This window comes from Ovis aries, chromosome 11, assembly GCF_016772045.2.
Source record: "Ovis aries strain OAR_USU_Benz2616 breed Rambouillet chromosome 11, ARS-UI_Ramb_v3.0, whole genome shotgun sequence".
NCBI classification, from domain to species: domain Eukaryota; kingdom Metazoa; phylum Chordata; class Mammalia; order Artiodactyla; family Bovidae; genus Ovis; species Ovis aries.
In genome coordinates, this window is record NC_056064.1 from 34,404,844 (window position 1) to 34,426,222 (window position 21,379).

The window sequence follows — 21,379 nt, forward strand, 5'->3', positions numbered from 1 at the left end:
CCTCCATCTGGGTGGAGGCTGGCGGAGGGTTGCCCTGGCATGGAGAGGTCCTGGACCACATCCTGGTAGCAGAGGCTCAGGAAGCAGGGAGAGGTGGACAGCAAAGTCATCTCCCTGGTGACAGCCAGCACAGGACTGCTCGTGGGGACCGGGGGAGTGGGGAACCAGAGGGAGCAGGTGGGCAGGCAGGGAAGGTGCAGGGCAGTGAGCTGGAAGGTGGCATGGTGGGTGCCTGCCCAGGAGACACTGGACAGCAGTGTGGCGAGGGGACAGGAGCATGGTCCACAGCAGGGAGCTCGTGGAGCAAGAGAGCTGTAGTAACCAGAGTGACAGGCACTGCTGGGACGCGACATGCTAGTATCGTCGGAGAGCTGCCGCTGTCACGGCCCCAGCAGATAAGTCATGGGCTCGTGGGTAGGCCAGGCACAGCTGTGACAGCTTGATGGGACTGTTATGCCCACTTTAGAGATGAAGAAACGGAGGCACAGAGAGGTTAGGCTACGTGCCTAGAGGCACACAGCAGCTGCAGTTCCTCTGGGATGTTTCAGGGCCTTGCAGGAAAGACTCCTGAACCACCCTACCGACAAGGGCTGACCATCCAGCCACCTGTTGTTGGAGGGGCTCTTTCTCCGAGGCCCCGATCCACCTCAGATCATAAGAGGCAGGCAGTTCTGAGGCCCTTTGTCATCTGGGGACTCAGCGTCTCAGCTGATTACTGGAGACAGGTGTCAGGAGGGTGCAGGGGCTGCAGCTGGAAGGGGTCGGTTGAGTGTGTGGTGGGTACGGGCTGAGCGGGCAGCAGGGAGGTCTAGGATAGGGTGGGCAACTGTGTCCTGCCTTGGCCTGGGGGTGCCTCTGCTCTCTGGCTAAGCCCCTGGACTCCTTTGTGACTTGGTCTGTTTGGCCCACGCCACAGCACTGGAAAGAAGGCCTGCCTGACTGCCTACAGAACCCGAGGACCCCACCCAGCGGGACTGGCCTCTTACCATGTCCAGGGCCACCTTCATGGCCTCCTGCAGCCCAAAGAGCTTCCCGGCCACCAGGTAGACCCCGCCTGTCCACACGGCACAGGCCTCATGCACCCAGTGCTCCTGGGTGTCCCCACCAGGCTCAGCCGGCGGCTCCTTGCTGCACTCATGCTTGCGGCTCTTGTCGGCTGGGGCTGCCTCCTCACTGCCATCCCCCCGACCGTCACAGCAGTAGCAACTCTGCAGCCGCCGGGACAGGCCCCGGGCACTGGTGCGCAGAGAGCCCTGCTTGGCCGGATCAGCTGGGCCATCAGGCCTGGGGGGCTTCCCAGTGGTGGTGGTGGCAGCAGAAGACGCGGCAGCTGGGCACTCAAGGCCTTTGAGTGTCCTCTCGAGAGGCAGCAAGGCCTCCTCACAGGTACCCTCCAGCCGCACCTTCTCCTTGAGTTTTGGCTTCTTTTTGGGGAGGCAGTGTTCAGGGTAGTAGGGCCCACAGAGGTCCCCGAGGTCCTTGAAGTTGGCCGGGTTTTGGCAGAGGCAGCAAACAAGGCAAGAGGTACTCAGGGCCTTGGAAACCACGGGCCCCAGGTGCATGGTGGAGGAGAGGGGCAGGGAGGGCCGAGGCTGTGGGACAATGCCTCCAGGGAGCGTGGCTAGGGAGGCCCCAGCCGTGTCCAAGAAGGAGCAGGACGAGGAGGAGGAAGGCTTCCTCTGGGGCTGGGGCTCCTCTCCCGGGGAGTTGACAACAGTGCACACGGTGGTGAACGCACCCCGCTTCTCCACCCGCACGAAGGGCGAGAAGGCGGGGCTGCGGCTGTCTGCCCGCAGCCGCTTGCAGGAGGAAATGTACTTGAGGCGGATTTCAGGCTCGGCGGGATCCAGGGGCAGCACCTGCTGCTGCCGCCGCCGCTTAGCACGCCCCTTACAGGGTGAGGAGGTGGTGCTCTTGGCCCGGCCCCGCGTGAGGCGCTTCCGCTTGGAATAGCTGCTGTAGTTGGCATGGCCCGGCTGCTTCTGTGCCCTCGTCTGGGGCTGGCAGGGCCGGCCCTCTGGGGGCTGGGCAGCCAGGCCCAGCTCCTCCGTCTTTGGCTTCTTGCCTCCTATGCCAGAGCTGTCCTCACTGGCCCCCTGCGTGCCACTGGCCCTGTCTCGGGGAGTTAGCAGCAGAGCTGGGCCGAGGTGGGGCCTTTTCTCCAAGGAGCCTTTGGGGAGTCCAAGGGCCCCAGCTCTGCCTTTCCGGCTTCTCTTCTTAGGTGCCAGGGCAGTGCCCCCGGGCAGCAGGGCCTCTGGGGATGTGAAGGCCTCCGTTTTGAAACTATCGGTCAAGGACAGTTTCTTACTGTTCACGAGTTTGCCTTTTAAGGATCTATTGGTCGGATTTCTGCACAATGGCTCAGCCCCCAGAGCTGCTGGGAACTTCTGCCCGGGGCTCACATTTAAGAGACCTTCCTCTGACCCCAGAAGGCTGCCCCCAGAACTCTTGAGCCCACGTTCCTTCTCGGGGAGGGATGGGCTCACAGGATTCCCAGGAGGGGCCCCTGGTGCTCTGCACGCGAACTTCTTCAGGCTGGGCGAGGTGATCTTCTGCACAATGGCCTCTAGCTTCAAGCCTCGGCCTTTTCGGGGTGGCAGCACCTTGGTCTTCATGGCCCCCTGGAAGGACGCCCGTGAGGCCAGCTTGAGGCCAGTGTCTGGGGTCTCCAGGGGCGGTGGCTTCGCCGTGGGCTCACCATTGCCCTTGGTGGGTTTCGCCTTCTTGGGAGACGTTATCCTCTTGAAGAGGGTTGGGGAGCCCTCGGCCCCCTCCTCCTTCACATCTCCCCCGAGGCCGCCACTGCGTAAGACCAGGTTGCGCTTCTTAGTGGGGACAGGAGCCATGAAGGCTGACTTCCTTTTGAGGGCATGGAGGGGTCGATCTGAGAGCTTGCCGCTGGCACCAGGCTTGGGGACCCTCGCCCGCTGGCCTGCCCTCCCCTCTTTCTGGGGGCTGCCAGCAACTTTGAACGTGGCGGGCAGGTGGTTGTTGGCGAGGAGCTTCTTGGCAGCACGGCAGTTTGGCAGTCGGCTCTCCGAGGGCCGCCTGCGCTTGGAGTGGAAGGCTTCCTGGGCCCTGCTGCGGGACCGGAGGATCATGGACCGCTGGTCTTTGCCTGGTGCATCCAGCGAGTCCGTTTCCTTGGTCTTGGAGCCCATGGGGCTGCTGTCGGAGGCCACGGGCAAGGCGGCCGGGTTGCTGGGGCTGGACGCTGCCTTTGGGGAGGGCTTCCCCACCCGCTTGCCTGACTTGAAGGCGGCTCGCTGCTTGCCCCCCAGCTTGTCTGGGGGGGCAGGGGTGGTGGGCAGGCCTGGGGGTCCGGGTGTGCGGGGCTCACTCAAGGCTGTGAAGGAGCGGGTACACATCCTGGGAAGTCCTTCTGAGATCCCCCGGCCTGGGGTCCCCGCCCCCTCCATCTGTCCCTGGGGGGGCCCCGTGCATGATTCAGGGAGCAGCAGGTCTTTGGGCAGTGCCGGTGCCCTGCACGGGGAGTCCTCGGCCTCAGGCAGCCCCCGGTGCACCCGCCGGCTCCTCAAGCTTTTACCGCGAGGCACGGGCTCTTTCTTGGCAATGGGGGCCTCGGGCACAGCAGGCTTGTTTGGCTTTGGCGCCAAAGAGGCCTCTGGGGTCACAGCAGCAGAATCCCCTGGAGCCAGCACCCCATCGGGCCCCTCTTCCTCTGGTTTCATATGGGACAGGGAGGACTCGAACCAGCTCTGGACCTTGGACTCGGCACCCACGGTGGGGCCCAGCAAGATGACTGAGTCCCCAGAGAGGGGACACGGGGAGCCCCAGCCGGCCTTGGGGTCCAGCACCTCCTCCACCTCCTCCTTGCCGCACAGCAGCGGGGCCTTGGGTGACAGTGCATCCTGCAGGCCCGGCCTCTGCTCAGGGCTCCCCAGGAGCTCGCACAGGGACGAGTACTCCTCGGCCTCCAGGTCCTCCTTCCGGCCCGGCGCTGGCAGCAGTGGGAGGTCCCCAAAGTCGGCGGCTGAGCAGCAGTGCCGACTGTCGTCCAGCCAGCGGTCGGCCTTGCTCACCTCGGGGCACTGCAGCAGCCCGCCTGCCTCCTCCTTCACCCCGCCCGCCGCCTCCTGCTGGGAGTCCCGGGGCACTGCAGCCTTCTCCCCAGGGGGTGCCTCCTCCTGGAAGCCCAGGCAGGCCGAAGCCTCCCGGGTGCCGTCCTGGCTGGCACTGTCTGTGGCCTTTCCGCCCTGCTCCAGACCCTTGGTGAGCTCGCCGGGGTGCAGCCCCCACCGAGGACAGGCATCCCCCAGGTTCTCCTCGGGCCAGGCAAAGGGGTGGGCACCATCCCCCGAGCCGGCAGAGGTCGTGTCTGGGAAGCAGTCAAAAGCCACGGTGGGGTCTGAGGCCGCAGCCCCCAGGGTGGCCTTGGCGCTGAAGGAGAGGGGACCGGCTGTTTTCTTGGGGTCAGGGGTGGTGAAGCCCACAGAGGGGTCTTCAAATAGCCCCGGACTGAAGTCCTTGGCGCTGCTGCCCTTGTCCAGCTGCAGTGCCTCGGGCAGGGACTCCTGCTCCCCTGGCCGTGGCCATGCACCCTTGGCCACAGGGTCCAGGCAGGCGCTGTGGTTCTCCAGAGAGAAGGGCGGCTTGCCGGTGTCTTTGGCCAGGCCCGGCGCCTCGGCCCAGGCCTTGTCGGCCTTCTCGCTTATGGCCTCCTGCAGCCCCAGGATCTCGGAGGCCAAGTCTTCCTGTGCTAGGGCGCTGAGCAGCAGCCGCGGGCAGTCTCGCTCGCCAGCCACAAGCTTGGAGAAGCTGTCGAGGGGCAGGCTGCCGTGCAGGCTCTGGAAGGAGTCGTCAGACTTGGTGGACATGTCGTCCGGTGAGGTCACGGAGCAGGTGGATACGGACTCGGGCTTGGCCTTGGAGCCGCCGTGGACCCTGGCGGGGCTGCCGCGGGCCTGGCTGCAGTAGAGGAAGCTGCGCTCCAGTGGGTCCTCAGAGCCGCTCAGGTAGTCGGCCTCGGGCGGCTCAGCATGCGTGGACTGCGGTGTGCTGCTCAGCGGCTCCGATAATGGTGTGCCTGCTGGCTCGGCCGAGTAGCCGCTGCCCTCAGGGCTGCAGTGCTGGCTTTTGTGCTGCTCCGGTGTCCGGGCCACCAGGCTCTTGAGGCCCTTCTTCTGAGGCCCGGCCGCCTTGGACAGCAGCAGCTGCTGCACGGTGTTGGAGATGTTCTCCACCTGGGAGGTCAGGGCCGTGAGGCTATGCAGGCTGAGGTCCGACAGCAGGCTCTCAGGAAGCTTGTCCTTCTGCAGGGCCTTGCAGTTGGCGGCCTGGGTGTCCACAGAGCTGGCAGCATCCGTCGGGGAGGGGTTGAGCAGGGGCATGAAGTGGCTGTGGTCGGTGAGGCCGGCGGGGAAAGCCCCAGGGCCGAGTGGCTGCTGGTTGTAGGGAAAGTTCTCCAGGTTGGGCATCAGTGGTGACGGGGTGGAGCTGTAGGAGGGTGAGCGGCCCACAGAGCGCGCGGGTGAATGGCCGGAGCCAGGGCTGAAGGTCTGGTAGTACTGCTCTGGGGTCCTGACAGTTGCGTCCGGCTGACAGTAGCCTGGGCCTTGCTGCCCATAGTGTTGGTACTTTGCAAGGTTTTGGTAGTGCAGGCTTTCCTGGGCATGGTGACGGCTCTGGAGGGTCTGCTGCTGCTGCTTCTGTGGGTCATAGCTGAGGCGGCTGGACTGGTAGGCGTGAAGGTTCGGGACCCGCTGGCCAGGGGCCAGGCTGGCATTGGCGGTCAGCGGCCTGTCGTGGGGCTGGGCGGAGGGGGCCGTGCAGCTCTTGTAGGAGTGGGCCCCCTGCCCGCTGGCCTGGCCACTGGAGTAGGTAGAGGAGGCAGGGAAGGACTGGGACTGCTGGGGGAAGTGGCCGCCCTGGGAGAAGGGCAGGGGGGAGGCAAGGTCACTCTGGGGTTTCTGCCTCTGGAGCTTGGGGTATGCCAGGGATGGTGGGGGCTGCGGCAGCTGCTGCTGGACATGGAGGGCGTGAGTCCGGAAGGGCAGCTGGGCACCCTGCTCTGGATACTGCCGGCTGGGGGGCACCACCGTCTTTTTCATCAGATTCTCATCATATTTGCCCACCCCGCCTGGCAGGGGCTGCGGCTGAGGCGGGGGTGGCTGGGGGCCCCCCCAGGCCTGCAGGCCCTCCTCGCCCGAGTAGCGGCCTGGGTATGGGCTGCCGTCCTGGACGGTGTAGCCCGCGAAGGCCGGCCTCCCCGGCGGGGCCTGCGGCGAGGACAGGCCTTTGCCGGCACGCGCGGTGGCGGGCGTGCCCGCGCCGCCCTCGTAACCGGGGAAGGGCTGCGGGCCGTAGTAGTCCTTGGTCAGCAGACGCTGCCGGTCGCAGCTCAGCCCAGCCTGGCTTGGCTGCCTGTAGTTCTCCAGGCGCGACGTCTCCTGTGAGGTCTGCTGGTAGGTCTGCTGTTTGCCATGGAAACCACACCTTTCTCGAAAAGACTGCATGACTTGGGCTGGTTATCTGTGAAAAGAGAAAGGGCGAGAGGGAGGGCGGGGAGAGGAGGGCAGAGCGGGCGGGGTTCAGACAGGCCATTTCCTTCCCTTGGAAAGCCGGCCCCCTCCCGCCCCGCCCCCTCCTGCAGCCGCCCCACCAGCTGTGCACATATTGACAACTTGTGTGTCAGGGCCGTGTGCTCTGTAATTCCTGCTCTGACGGGGACAGGGAGGTGCAGCCCGGCTGCCCAGCGCCAGCCACTGGGGAGCTGCCCCCTCCTGCCACCAGTTCCCCTCCCCCTCCCCGCCGGCTCAGAATCGTTTAGCCATTCCCGCTCCCCTGTCCCCTGGGGCTGCTGGATCCGGTAATCTAGCCCCAGCGCAGCAGTGTTCAGGCGTGACCCAGCTCGTGAGTGTGTGCGTGTGTGTGCATGGCACGGGGGGTGGCCTGCCCTGCCCCAGAAACCACTCACTGAGGCCTGGAGTCTGCGCACGTGAGCATGCGTGCGCGCACATACACACACACACACCTTCTTCATCACTGCACACACACACTCCCCTTGTCTATTACACACACACACACATCCCTTCATCAGTGCACACACACAAACAGCTTCATCACTGCACACACACACACACTCCCCTTGTCTATTACACACACACATCCCTTCATCAGTGCACACACTCCCCTTGTCTATTACACACACACACACTCTTCATCACTGCACACACACACTCCCCTTATCTATTACCCACACATCCCCCTTCATCACTGCACACACACACCCCTTCTTCATCACTGCACACACACACTCCCCTTGTCTATTACACACACACATCCCCTTTCTTCACTGCACACACACACCCCTTCATCAGTGCACACACACACTCCCCTTGTCTATTACACACACACACTTCCCTTCTCCATCACACACCCCTTCATCACTGTATACACACTCCCCTTGTCTGTTATACACACACACATACACCCCTTCATCACTGCACATACACACTCCCCTTGTCTATCATTACACACACACACCCCTTCATCAGTGCACACACACACTCCCCATCTATTACACACACACATACTCCCCCTCTCTGTCACTGCTATGCCCTCTGGAAGCTGTCTGTTGCTTCTGGCAGACGCTGAGGAGGGGCCACCGAGCCACTGTGGGCATAAGCTGTCCCTCCCAGGGGTGCGAGCAGTGGCCCTGCCTTCTGTGTTGGTGTTACAGGCACGTAAACAGGCTGTGCGGCCCTGATGAGGCAGAGATGGGGCAGAGCTGCAGTCCCGCTGCCTGAGGCGCCTGGGCCTCCAGGTCAGCCTCGCCTGCCTGCACCGGGTCAGGGCCGGGCCGAGAGCCCATCTGTTTATGATTTTCGGGGCTGGGCACACAAGGGGTCCAGCCTGCACCAACGCAAGATCCTGGGTCAGGAAATGACCCCAGGGTGGGGGTGGGGCTGGGGGGGCCCTTCAGGGCAGAACCATAGGGTCACATAACAGGCCGGCTGTAGCATCCAGGCTAGTGGCCCCCCTCCCTTCCCCTAAGACCCTTCGAGGAGGGAGGAAGGAGCAAGGACACCCCTGGCTCACAGGGAGGCACAGCAAGGGCTGGTGGCAGCCTGCATCCTGGCCTCTGGGTTTACCCACACCTTGCTCACCTGCAGGGCCCAGGCCCCCAGGAGGGCACAGGAAACTTTTCAGGGCCCATTCCAAACCCAAGAGGAAGGGGTGGCCTGGCGTGTGCTCTGAGCCTCCAGGGCTTGTGAGGCACGGAAAATGAGGGGGCATAGAGAAGGGGGGCCGACATGCAGATGTGAAAGGGAAGAAGCATTCCCCCGGGGGTCTCGGTCACCCTGTCTTCACCCAGCTCCCACCTCCTCATGCAGTTGTGGGGGTCAGAGGGCAGCTGACCTGGGAGGGGCCTGAGTTGAGCAAGTCCAGCCTAGGGCAGCTGGACAGCCCCAAGGAGCCCCATTAGCCCAGCCCAGGGCCCTCCTTGCCCTTGGCAGTTGGCTGGTTCAGCCCCAGGGCCCCAAGCCCACCACAGGGCCCCACAGCCCATTCCAGGGCCAGCCCCATGGCCATGGCCTCTCCCTGGCTCATCACAGGCGCCCTGATGTGGAGGCCCCCCTCTGACCCACTTCAGTCCATCCCGCGGCTTGGATCAAACATGACAGGAGTGCCTGCTGTGACCCAGAGCTGGAGGCAGTGCTGGTTCTAACGGGTGGCTCCTGCAGGTGGGCAGCCCTGGGGCCCCCACACCGGGCTCCCAGGTGGGCGCCCCCTGCTGCCCTCAGGCAGCACTTGCGGGCGGCCCCCACTGCCCAGGCTGTCAGAGGTAGGTGGAGGCGCCTCTGCTCAGGGTGTCCCCTGTGGGCAGGCAAGGTTGGCTGGGCCCCTGGGCCCTGCCCCGCCCTCCCCGGCCATGTTACAAGCCCGGAACTTGTACACCCAGGCTGGCTTGGGAGGCTTTGCCTCGTCTCTCTGCACAAATTACATCCCGGCTTTTATTAGTCCCAGATCGCGCTCATTTCCCGCTGAGTGTCTTGTGGATATCATTAACATTTCTACAGCTTTTTTTAATATACTTTTTTCACATTCCCCCAAAATGCATTACCAGAAACATTATTTAAAAAGAGAGCATGCTCTGACCAGCGCCCCCTCCCTGTTTAATCAGTCCAGCTGCCGCATCTTTTAATGTCGCCAAGCCATGTTACAGCGGGTTTTCCGACACACAGGAGCAGCTGGACGTGGTGAGAGCATCTATCTCGAAGAAAAGACAGTTCAATTAAAATACGAGAAGCCCCGCGCCTGATGAAGAAGGCAGCAGAACGCTCACCCCAGCACCGCCCCCCAGCCTGGTGGGGGTGGGCTCCTGCCACCCGTGTAGGAACAAAGGCTGTCACTAGGCCCTGTCCCACCAGCGCCACCAGGACAAAGTGGGGCTCGGCCTCTTTAAGAGCTGCCTTGGCCTGCCACAGGCTCTGTTGTTATTAATTATTGTGATTATGATTACTTTTCAAGAGCACCATCAAAGAACAGGAGGGAAAGAGGCAGGCAGAGAGCTGGGGTGGGCAGCATCGGGAGGTAGATGGTGACCTCCGAACCTGGGAGGGAAGGAGCGGGCAGGAGGGCACCAGCTGGGGGTCAGGAGAGCGCCCGCCAACACTCCTTCACTCCCCAGTCCAGCCTGGCCTCCCCATCCCTGCTTCCCCTCCCCCTTCTCCCAGACACTAGGTCAAGGCACATCTCTGAAATTCTAGCCAAATGGGAAGCAAAGGAAGAGGGAAAAGGAGGGAGGGAGAAGGTCAGTCCTGAGCTCCAGATCACCTGCCACGGTGACTCCTGCAAGCTGGCCTGCCCACCCTGTGCCCCAGGGCTTCTCTACCTCAGTGACAGGTATCCCTGCCCTGCAAGGGGATGCGATGAGCCCCAGAGCCCACCCCAGGCACAAGACCAGCAGCCCCCCAAGGGGTTTGGTAGCAGGTGAGCCAGGGCTCAGCCCTTCTTTCTGGCAAAGAGCAGAAGTCTCTGTGGTCCCCCTGCAGGCACTGTGGAGCCCAGGGGCAGCCTTAGCCATGAGGCCTGTTCCCCCCTTCTGTATACTCACTGCTTTGACCCTCCTGCCCTGTTACAGAGAATGGGAGGCTCAGAAAAGCCAGGACCTGCCTGTGAGCCACCCACAGGAAGCTTTTCCAGATGGACGCTGCAGCAGTGTGGACTGAGAATTCGCACTTTAGAGGAAGGCCGCTGGAGCACGACGAGGTAAGGGGGTTCCAATGTCCCCTCTGCAACCTCTGAGGCCCCAGAAGCCGGCTTGGGCCCACCCAAGGGAGTCCACTCCTGGCTGCCTGTTGTACGCTGAGCAGCCTCAGAAAGAACTCACTGGGTCCACGGCCTCTTCAGCCCCCAGGGTCAGGCTTCAGGTCAGGGAGATGGGCCTGACAGCGTAGGCAGGAGCTTACTGCAGCTCCGCTGGGGCTGGGGAGGGAGGGAGGCGGCGAGAAGGGAGCTTCTGTACCCCAGCTGGCTCTGGGGCTGCAGCATCCCACCTGCCTACCCAGGGTGGTTTTGTGACCTGGTTTTCTGACTTGTAGCTGCAGGGGAAAAGCTTTAAAACCCAACCCCCTCAAGACCTGGGAACCAGGAGGCTTGGGGTGGGGGTGTCCGAAGAGCCGGTGGGACCACCTTGGGCCTCCCTCTGAGTTGTAGGTGATGAAGACTGTGAACAGGATACCTTGATTAAAACCATTAGTCGCTAGTCAAACTTACGGCTATTCTATGGGGTCTATTTTGAGTCCCAAGGGCTTGGCTTGAATGGGGGGGAATGAGCTTCCAAGGAGGCCCCAAGACAAGACAGCCCAGTGCCCCCAGGCCTCTGGACAGGGAAGACCCTTGGGTCAGTCACTGGGGGAGGTCTGCTTGGGGAAGAGGGGGCCATCCAGGGGCAAAAGGAATTACAGAGAACAAGGCAGCCCCCCGCCCCGTGTGGGCAACACCCCCATAAACGCTGTGCAGCCCTCGCTCACTGGCACCCAAGGGAGAGCCCCTCAGGTCTGACATGCCACTCTATGGGCCCAAGAGAGAGGCAGGCAGACAGCCAGGCCCCTTTGCTGAGGCTGGGGTCCCAGGGGAGGGGGCTGTTTGAAGAATGTTGGAATGGGGGGGTGGGGCTTCTGGACTCTGCAGATGTTTGGAAAGCACTTCCTGAAGCCCACCAAGCTGCTTCCTCCAAGGACCCCCCGGTGGAGCAGCCATGACCTACTAAGCCACCAGACCAGAGCCCCTGCTTGGGGTTCAGCCACCAGGAGGATGTAGTGCCCCATCGGAGCACTCTACTATCCTGGGCACTTCAGGGCACTGCCTGTGGGCCTGCTGCTCTGTTAGTTCCCTAAGGTACCCTGCCCAGGAAGGGAGCCATGACCCCACTTTCAGGAGTAACCTGCTGAATTCCCACAGCACAGCCCACAGGCAGCAAAGCTAAGCTCTCAGCTCCGTTCCCTGACTTCTAAAGCTATGCCTGCTGAAGCCCCTGGTGCAGCTTCTGGGATGTGAGGGCCAGTGGGTCCAGAGATCTGGGTCAGCTGGGCTGGAGGGGCCCATGGTCCAGGGGGTGAGAGGCAGATGGCCAGCCAGCCCCCTCCCCGCTGTGAGGTGTAGTGCAGCAGGAAGGGGTCAGAGCCGCTGTGCTGCTGGCCTCCTGGAGCCCTCTGGGGGGAGGAGGCAGTTGGCGAGGGGGCTCCACGTCCATCGGTCTCCTGTAGATAGTGGCTGCTTTTGCATCATTTTATCCACCACTCAACAAAAAGCAACCCCCTTTCCCCAACTCTGTCAAAATGAGGAAAAGAAAACGGGGTGGTGCTGGGATGCAGACAGCTAAGAGGGCCGGGGTCAGTCAACCACGCACTCAAGTACAAGGGGCTGGTGCAGAGGCTGGCGTCGGGGGCTCCCCAGCTGCCCGGTGCCCTGCTGGTCTTGCAGGTGGCTGCACGCTACGGATGCCAGAGAGTCTGTCTGTCTGCTGGCTTTCAGGGGAACCAAAGGCAGCAAGGAGAGAGCCTCACCTCTCAACCCAGTCTTGTCCTCTCACCCTGTGTGCCCCACCCACTGTGACCTCCTGAGGAAGAGCAAGTACCAAAGGACTGAACTGGCAGTCAGTCCAGCATCTCCCCAGGCCTCGGGGCCTTTGCACAGCCTTTCCTCTGCTGGGAAGACCATGCTCAGGGATCTCCATGGCTCCTCTGGCTCCTGGGCTGCAAGCCTTTGCTCATGTGACCTTCTCAGGTGGCTGACCCTCACCACTGTGTTTGAAACTCACATTCCATCTCCCCTACACCACCCCTACTTCTCTAAGGTAACTAGCCACAGGGCTGGCTGGCTTCCTCTTTAGAAAGGAAGTTCCATGAAAGCAGGGATTTTGCCTGTTTTGTTTGCACCCATATCCCAAGCTAGGGCTTCGTGGATGACATTAGTGCTGAAAAACCCACCTGCTAATGCAGGAAACACAAGAGATGTGGGTTCCATCCCTGGGTCAGGAAGATCCCCTGGAGAAGGAAATGATAACCCACTCCAGTATCCTTGCCTGGAGAATCCCATGGGCAGAGGAGCCTGGTGGGCTACAGCCCACAGGGCTACAAAGAGTTGGACATGACTGAACAATAATTGTTGAATGTATATTATTTAAAATGTCACATGGGACTTTCCTGCTGGTCCAGTAGTTAAGACCACCATTCTACTGCAGGGAGCACAGGGTCGATACCTGGTAGGGGAACTAAGATCTCAGATGCTGCCAGTTAATAAAACAAAATCCAATGTCTAATTGCTTAAAAATAAATACATACATAAAGTGTCACAGTATGAAAATATCCAGAACAAGGCTGGGTACAGGTACAGAGCACACTTGGGTGGGGATGAGGGGCTTGTGGCTGCACCTCCTCACTCATTTGACAAAGATCTCCCTGGGGGGTGGCAGAAAGTGAACCTGTGAAGGGCGCAGGTGAGGAGGGAGGGAAGCTGCTCCAGCTGACTGCTGCCTGTGGGATGCAGGATCCAAGGTGCCAGAGCCTCTGAGTGTTTCATAGAAGAATCTCTCATTTTAAAAAATGTGATCTGGGCAGAAGAGCTAAATAGACATTTCTCCAAAGAAGACCTACAGATGGCTGACAGGCACATGGAAAGAGGCTCATCATTGCTAATTATTATAAAAATGCAAATCTAAATGACAATGAGGTATAATACCACCTCACACTTGTCAGAATGGCCATCATTTAAGAAGTCTACAAATAACAAATGCTGTAGAGGGTATGGAGAAAACCCTCCTACACTGTCGGTGGGAATGTAAATTGGTGCAGCCACTGTGGAGAATAGTATGGAGGCTGCTCAAGAAACTAAAAACAGAATTACCATACGATCCAGCAATCCCACTCCTGGGCATGTATCTGGAAAAGACGGAAACTCTAATTTAAAAAGATACATGCACCCCTATCTATGATCATAGCAGCATATTCACAACAGTCAAGACATGGAAGCAACCTAGATGTCCATTGGCAGAGGAATGGATAAAGACGGTGTGGCAAATATACACAATGGAATACTAGTCAGTCATAAAAAAGAATGAGATCATGCCATCTGCAGCAACACGGATGGACCTCGAGATCATCATTCTAAGTGAAGTCAGTCAGAAAGAGAAAAATACAGCATGATATTACTTACATGTGGAATCTAAAATATGACAAAAACGAACGTATCTATGGAACAGAAACAGACTCACAGAGAACAGACTTGTAGTTGCCAAAAGGTAAGGGTGGAATGGATCGGCAGTTTGGGATCAGCTGATGCAAACTATCACATACAGGCTGGATAAACAAAGGTCCTGCTGTAGAACACAGGGAATTGTATTCAGTATCTTGTGATAAACCAGAATGAAAAAGAATCTGAAAAATAGATATATGTATAACTGAATCACTTTGCTGTAAAACAGAAATCAACACATTATAAATCAACTAGACTTCTATAAAATTTAATAAAATGTTATCAACCAAGCAAAAAAGTTTAACACCCTAGAGATCCAAGAGAACCGGGCTTCAGGCTGTATTTGCTCACAAGCTCCCCGGTGTCAGACCAAGGTAGCACTTGGCCTGGGCAATGCTGGGCACCTGAGGGGTGCCTGATGTGAAAAGGTGGGAACAGAAGCCCCCAGAACACTCCCTGGACTCTGGGAGAAGCCCTGAGACCAGCACTATCCACTTAAGCTGTGGAGTGGAGCACTGGGGGCCGGGTGGAGGGCAGCACTGTGAGCAGCGGGAGGCCCCATGGGACCAGAGCTCTGGGGGCTGCAAAGGCTGGTGGTAGGAGGCCCAAGGCCACAGAGGTGCTTATAACACTCCTTGGAGCCCCACCCCAGCACCGATTAGGGAGGCCCTGCCGTCTTCCCCCGCCCCGCAACATTGCTGGGTCCCTGCCGGCTCCCTGATGGCATCATCACAGTGGTAATTACATAATTAATGGTCTAATGAGCCACTTCACCTGTGTCTGCCTTGCTGGAAAGTAGCCTGAGGAGGGCAAGGGCTTCATCTGCTGCGTCCTAGGCTCTAAACCTAGAAACTGCTCCAAGTAGGTGCCTTTCTAAAAAAATATTTTATTTGACTGCGCTGGGTCTTCGTTCCAACAGGCGGCATCTTTAGTTGCGGCACGCAGGATCTAGCTCCCTGACCAGGGATTGAACCAGGGCCCTCTTCATTGAGAGTGCAGAGTCTTAGCCACTGGACCACCAGGAAGTCCCAGTAGATGCCTACTAAATGCTGCCTGGACAGAGGGGCAAAAGTACATTACCTAACCCTCACCACAGCCCTAACAGTGGATGGCAGGCCTGGAGGCCAGGACACGTGCAGCAGCCAACCAGGAAGGGACGACAGAGCTTCTGCTCTGCCCTCCACAGCCTCTGGGTCACAGCCCTGAGTGCCCATACTCACTCGCTCACCAAGCCTGTCTCTTACAGGCTGCGCAGGGGCAGAGCTGGGTGCTGAGGATCCAGAGGAAAAAGCAGTGACTTCTGCCCTCCTGAGGCAATCAGACAGGCAGATGACTGTGGGGGTGTGACAACCACAAGGGGCTCTGGGGGTGGGGAAATGAGGTGGTCAGGGCCAGCTAGAAGGAGGGGGCCCACTGATGGGAGGCAGGGCTGACCAGGTGGGTGGTCCCAGTTACCACCCCTCCCAGATGGGGAGTCAGATGCCCACTGTTCACCTGGTACCACCTCCCCTGCCCTCCAGCAGTCCTTCAGTCACCTGCCATTTATAGCTGCTGCCTGCTCACTGCTCCCAGGGAAGGGCCACTCTCCCCACTCTGTGGGGCCCATTGGTCTACAAAGCTGGAGTGGGGTCTCCCGGCTTGTTTCTGACCAGGGCGCCAGCATCCCCCTCTACCGCACCGCCAGCAAGGCCAGCTGCTGTGAGCAGTGAGCCACCAGAAGCCTTCCAGGTCAAGCCACCTCCTCGTTTTGCAGAGGGTTAGTGGAAGCCGTCTAGGGCTAGACAGGGGCCGTGACTTGTCCAGGAGGTCCCTCTGGGCTGAGAGACCTCTACAGATCGTTGGCTCCAGAATGCCCAGCCACCAGAAAACCAACTTGGAGCTGGAGGCCAGAAGTGGGGGTCCAGACCCTTCTTTTGGACATCCAGCATCCCAGGGGTCCTAGAACACCCCCTCCTTTCCCGGCCTGGGCAGGAACCTCCCATCCCTTCCTTGCCTGACAGCCCCTCTCCGCTGCATCCTGACAGCCCCTCCCGGCGCGGTTCCACCTGGGGAAGCCGGGAAGTGGCGCCCCTCCCTCCCCCAGCCCCAGGGGAGGAAGCCGCCTGTCAGGCCGCCGCGGCGTGTCAAATCCTCTTGCTGCCTAATTGTGAGACGGCGGCGTTTAAAGAAACGCTTTTCTGGCCGCCTGCCACACCGCAAACTGCTTGGTATAATTTTATTATTAAGGAGAGAGAAAAAGAGGGAGGGGGTGGAGAGAGAGAGAGAGAGAAAGGGAGTGAGAGAAGGAAATTGCTTAGTCCGAGTCAGCTGGTGGAGTATTCTCAACGTGAACGCGGCCCGGCTTTCCAGTTGGCAAGCTGACTTCGTTAATTGCGCATTCAGTCTCTACTTAGGGTAATTGAAACGAAGCGGGGCCCAGGTCTGACAATTAGGGTCTGCGACTAGGCCGTTAACCCTTCCGCCCCCGCCCCCGGCTCCCACGCAGCCCTGGGGGCGGCGGGTGAGCGCCCCAGCGTCGGCAGGGTTAACGCGGCGCGGGCACCCGCCGAGCGGAGGATGGGGCGAGGATGGGGGGCGTGCGGGGGCGCTTGCGGCCTCGTCGCCCCCCCCCCTCCCCCCGCAACAGATGTTTCAGGCGTGTAAGACAAAGGCAGAGCTCCTGCCGCTGCCGGAGAAAATCCGCAGGACTCCCTCAGGGGCAGGTAAAATTTCACCTTCTATTTGTGTTCCCCCGCCCGCCCCCGCCCGATTTCCCGGCCTCTGCGCCAATCCGGAAAGCGCCACCAAAGACGCCGCGCCGCCGTCTCCGCCGCCCAACCCGCTGACCCCAGCAAGGTCGCGGCGACCTCGGGCTCCGCCAGCCGCGCGCCGGCCCCTCCTGGGGCGCCCCGGCCGCAGTCCCGCGATCGCAGGCGCCGGGAGCAAGGAAGGGGCGCTTTTCTCGCCACGAGGCGGAGGCGGCGGAGACACCGCGCGCCTCCCTCCGGCCCGCGCTGGGACCCCGGGGGCTGCGCCCCCCCCCCCCCGGCCCCCATCATTCATCTCCCTGATTCCCGCTGTAGCCGCCCTCGGAAGTCAGCCGAGTGAAGCAGCTGTTCCTTGCACACTCCACTTGACCAAAGATGATGATAAATGAGGCCCGGGCTGCGTCGGGAACGCGGCGGCGGCGGCCGCGAGGGGCGCGCAGGGCGGGGCGTACAACCCGAACCCCCTCCCAGCGCCCCGGGAAGGGCGAGGACGCTAAGGACAGAAGCCGACGGCCGCAATCAAAGGCCCACACACTCCCCTCTCGGCGCTCCGCGCCGCCTCGATGCGGGCGGAGAGGAGCCAGGCAGAGGAGCGCCCCCAACACCGAGGCCTATGTGAAGACCCCCTCCTCGCGGCGGCACGGCCCTCCCTCCGCATCCCGGGCCCGAGTGCCTTGGTCCCCACCGTGCCCTCGGCCGCGCCTCAAACCTATTAACGCTCGTAAATAATGAATAATGGAGCGAAGCTTCCCTCCGCCGCCAGCTGCGCCCGGTCCCGGGGAGGGGGCGCCCCGGCCGGGCGCGGGGGCCCGGGCGCACGGCCCCGCACACGTGCAGCCGCGGCGCGCAGGCGGGCACCCCGCCCGCCGAGGAGGGGGAATCCCGCTCTGCCCTCCCCAACGCCACCTCCCCTGGAGTCCTCTGGCACCGAACGAGGCGAGAGCGCGCGCGAGCTTCCCAGCCGGAGAGGGTTATTTTTAACCTGCCCCCCTTTCCTTCCCAGCCTCTCGGGTTTGCGCGCCCGTCCGCCTACCCCCCCCCCCCCCCCACGCCCAAGCAGCCGAGGACGCAGGCTCCTCACCTCGCTCAGCGCCTCCGGACTCTGAGCGCCTCCCCCGGCCCGCGGCCCCCGCCCCTGCACGGGCATCGCGCGGCTAAATCTCAGCCTGGAAAGGACCGATTAGGAGCCGCGTGCCTTTCTGCGAAATATTGGAACCGGCTGGGCTGGGGGCGGGGAGCCCAGCGCGCTCGTCCCCTCGCCTCCCTCCGCGCTCGCTCAGCTCTCCCTCTGCAGACGCACGGCGGCCAAGTCAGGGCGCCTAGACCCCCTCTGGATTTCGTCCTTCTCTCCTCAACGCCCACCCTTCTTCAATCATCGACGAAGCTGGAGCTTCTAACACGCGGACCCTCCGGCAGCGGCGGCGCCAAGTGGGGCGCTGCCTCCCCCATCTCCAGCCTCCTCCCTAAGCCGCTCCAAACACACACACCATTTACACAGCAGCGGCCTTGCACACCGGCGACTTCAAGGCGGACCGCCAGGCCGGGCCTGGGGCGCGGGGCGGGGGGGGGGGGCCGCGCTCCTCCCCCAGCCTCCCCCCTCCTCCCGGCCCCTTCCCCGGCAGGCCCAGCAGACCAGACCCCCGCCCCCTTCCTCAGAGGCCTGAGGCACAGGAAGTCCACGTCCACTCCCATTACCCTGCTCGCCAAAAGGCCACCCACCCAAACCCCAGCCTGTCCTTCGCCCCAGAGAGGGGGGCGGCTAAGGATAGGGCTGGACCCAGAAACCCCTGGGGGCTTCGGCTGGATCAGTCACTTGACATTTTCCAGACTGCTCAGGCATCGACCCCCTCACCACCTCCCTCCTTAAGGGGAGGGCGGGGGGCGAGAGAAAACGGCTGCAGAGCCTCCAGGGGTGGGGGGTAGACTGGAGGTCTGGCCTGCTGGGAAGGGGGAAAAGGGCCTTCCCGCCGGGAGTGCTGGCCCAGTAGCAGCAAACTACAGGGCATATTTGGGAACTGGGGCCAGATTTCTCTCCCAGGACTAGCTGAATGGGGCGGGGTGGGGGTGGGGCACGGAGATGGGGGGCGGGGTGGGGGGAGCAAGCAGGCGAGGCTCCCACCCTAGGGTAGCAGCCTCTGACCAAAATTACTGCAGAGGTAAGAAGCCTGGCCGGTTGGAGCTGGGGTGGAATACAGATGTGAGAACAGCTGGTCTGCTGACACCCTTGGGCCATCTGGGAGGCCCAGCCTGGCCTGGACAGGAGGAGGTTTGAGGACAGAGCAGGGATCCCCTGGGCACACACACAGCCTAGCAGGGCAAAGGGGGGTTGTCACGGGGCTTCTCTCCTCAACCAGCCTGGATACAGAGCCTGGGGCTTCCCCCAGGTCTTGAAAATTCTCAGTAACCCTCAGACCCCGGAAGCAGGTATAACAGCAGGACAGCGTGTTGGCCCCCTGCTAGGGCCTTGGCAGATCATACCGCTGACCCTCAAGCTGCCATCTGGAGGGTGATGTGACCTCTCATTTCACGGATGGGGAAACTGAGCCCTGGAGTGGGGGATGGGGAGAGGGCTCCTAGCTCCTCCCACCCCAGCTTGTGGGAGGAGTCCTCCCATTCTAGGGCCAAGGATGAGAAGGGAGGCCCTGGTTTGCTCCTTTGAAAATGTCAGAAAACTGTTTTTCTTGGGAGAAAAAAAGGGCAGGGGCCTGGTGTGGTGAAGAGCTGGAGAGAAATCACACCGTCCACCAACTACCCCATCCATCTCCTCCCCTCAAGCCCCTCCCAACCCCTTCAGACCCAACCACTCTGGGGATGGGGTCTTACTGAAGGTCCCAGGAGGAACCTCATGTGCAGCCCAGATGTGAATGTCACAAGCTCTTCACACGTGTCTGGCTGTGTTAGGACAAACCACAACTTCACATAGGGCCTGGCAGTTTTGCATCACCCAAACAACAGGCAGCTCCTATTTTGATATGAGAGGGAGTCTCCATCTCAAGGCTGGATTCTGGATTGGGGGGACTCTGCCAGATGAACAGCTGGGGCCACCCTGTGCTCCGGGCTCCCCTGCTGCCCCTCTGCTGGGAAGGGAGCTTCCATTTCTGGGCAAGGCTTGGATGGATGAGCTGCTGCCCCCTCTGCCCCCCACTCCTGGCTCTCCCCAAAACCAAGTGGATCCTGGGCAGCTCCCCTAAACACATCGCCTGGTGACCAGAAGCACTGGCTTTTGGGGAATGCACTGCCAGCTCAAATCCGGAGGCAGCCCGGGACCACTCTCCTCAGGATGGAAAATATTTGCCTTTGGTTTTCAGCTGCTGCTTTGTCCTGGCTGACTTTCCTCTCCTCCATGCAGCCGTGAGACGTGGAGGTGCTGGGGGGGGAGGGGGCGCAACCGGGGGAGGGCAGCTGTCTGAGTCCAGCGTCCAGCTGTTCTGAACAGCAGTCTGTTTCTCTCCCAGGACGGACAGGATACTTTCTGCCCATTCTCTGTGCTTGTAGCTGAAAGCGTGTTTCTTTCTCCCCAGGCCTGGCCCTCTCAGGCCTCCCCTCCAACTAAACCAGATCTCCCAGCCCGTCCCAGATTCCGGTCACTAGGTGTCTGGAGGAAGCGCCTTTCTCAGTTGTTCGCAGTGAACTCAGCCCGACCCCAGGGAGCCTGTTCTGGAAAGTTGCGGGAGAATCTTTGCTGGCCAGCTCTGTGCTGACCACAGGGAGAGGGCAGTCTTCTCCCAAGACAGGGGCTCCAGAGATGTCAGAGTCACATCCTCCAGTTGTGGGGGCTCGCTGGTGGCTCTGGAGCACTGGGAGTTGTCACCTGGCCCAACTCGGTCCCGATCTCGTAAAGACCTGGGCTCTGATGCCACACAGCTCTGCACACCATGCTGGGTGACCTTGGGCCGCTCACTTCACCTCTCTGAGCCTCATGCTCCCCAGCTGACGCCTGCACGTTCCCTGACACGCCAACATGGGTCTGTGAGACTGGCGGAGATACCGTGCTTGGTGCCTGGTGGAGGCAGCACAAGTGGCAGCGGTTTCCAGCGCTGCCCACGGGGCGAGAGCCAGACCCTGCACTGCCTCTGCCTCCCAGGGAGCTAAGGGTGGGACAGAGCAGGTCCTCAGGAAGGGGTCAGGGCCGGGGGCTGGGACCCAGGGTTAAGGTCTGTGCTGAGACGTGTCCCGACACCCACAGCAGATGAGCCGTCCTCTCGGCTGGAGTGCCGCTGTTGTGCGTGAGCTGGGTGGAGGGCAGAGTCTGGGTTTCTGTGACTCTTAACGAGCTCCCAGGTGAGGCTGCCTGCTGGCCTGGGGGCTGCAGAGGGCAGCAAGCTCTCAGCCCCTGGAGGAGGCTGGGCTCGGCGAGGGCCTCTGAGTCTTGTCTTGTCCAACGAGGGCTGTCCAGGACCTGGCGCTAGCCTGTGGCTCCATGTTCCTGAGCCGTCTGTCTCAGAGCCGGGGTCCTGCAGCTCTGCCCCCCGCCCCCCAGACTCTGCACCCAGCCCTGCTTCCTGGCGGCACTGAAGGGCAGCTCATGCTGCTGAACCCACGGTCACTTCAGGTCCAGGCCTCCTGGGCCTCAGTGTCCCTGTCAGGGCAGTGGGAAACTGGGCTAAACTCATCCCCTCTTTCCATTGATGGTTCCAAACCCTATCCCTTTCCCTGGGGCAACAGATTCAGACCCCAGCACCGACCCCAGGAGCTGTAGACCTGGGGTGGGTACAGGGCTCACCCAGACCATCCTCACCACCTCACGTGCCCGACGCTGCCCTAGTAAGCACTTTCACAGCAAACTTCATCTTCATGCCAGTCCCACGAGTGGGTCCCATGACCACCCTTGCTTCACAGATGACAGCGCTGAGCCCAGAGACCTGACGCCCGGGGCCACACTCTGGAGGAGGGGCCGGGGGCAGACCTGG

General features: G+C 61.3%; 1 protein-coding gene and 1 non-coding gene across 8 annotated transcripts in view; both read right to left on the bottom strand.

Moving 5' to 3' along the window:
- The window catches only part of RAI1 (retinoic acid induced 1), a 103,659-nt gene that overhangs the window by 5,859 nt on the left and 76,421 nt on the right, over positions 1-21,379 (bottom strand). For 5 of the 7 annotated variants that reach the window (XM_027974777.2, XM_042255738.1, XM_042255737.1 and 2 more), the window contains one exon: positions 987-6,492. In XM_027974777.2, the coding sequence (XP_027830578.1) occupies positions 987-6,476 (5,490 nt within the window). In that variant the 5' untranslated portion in view covers positions 6,477-6,492. Of the gene's footprint in view, positions 1-986; positions 6,493-13,741; positions 17,331-17,550; positions 17,601-21,379 lie in introns of those variants that run through there. The other 2 variants (XM_042255742.2, XM_042255743.2) reach the window with 2 other exon arrangements.
- Positions 14,675-14,747, bottom strand: TRNAE-CUC (transfer RNA glutamic acid (anticodon CUC)). The gene has a single exon. It is a non-coding gene; the product is annotated as a tRNA-Glu (tRNA).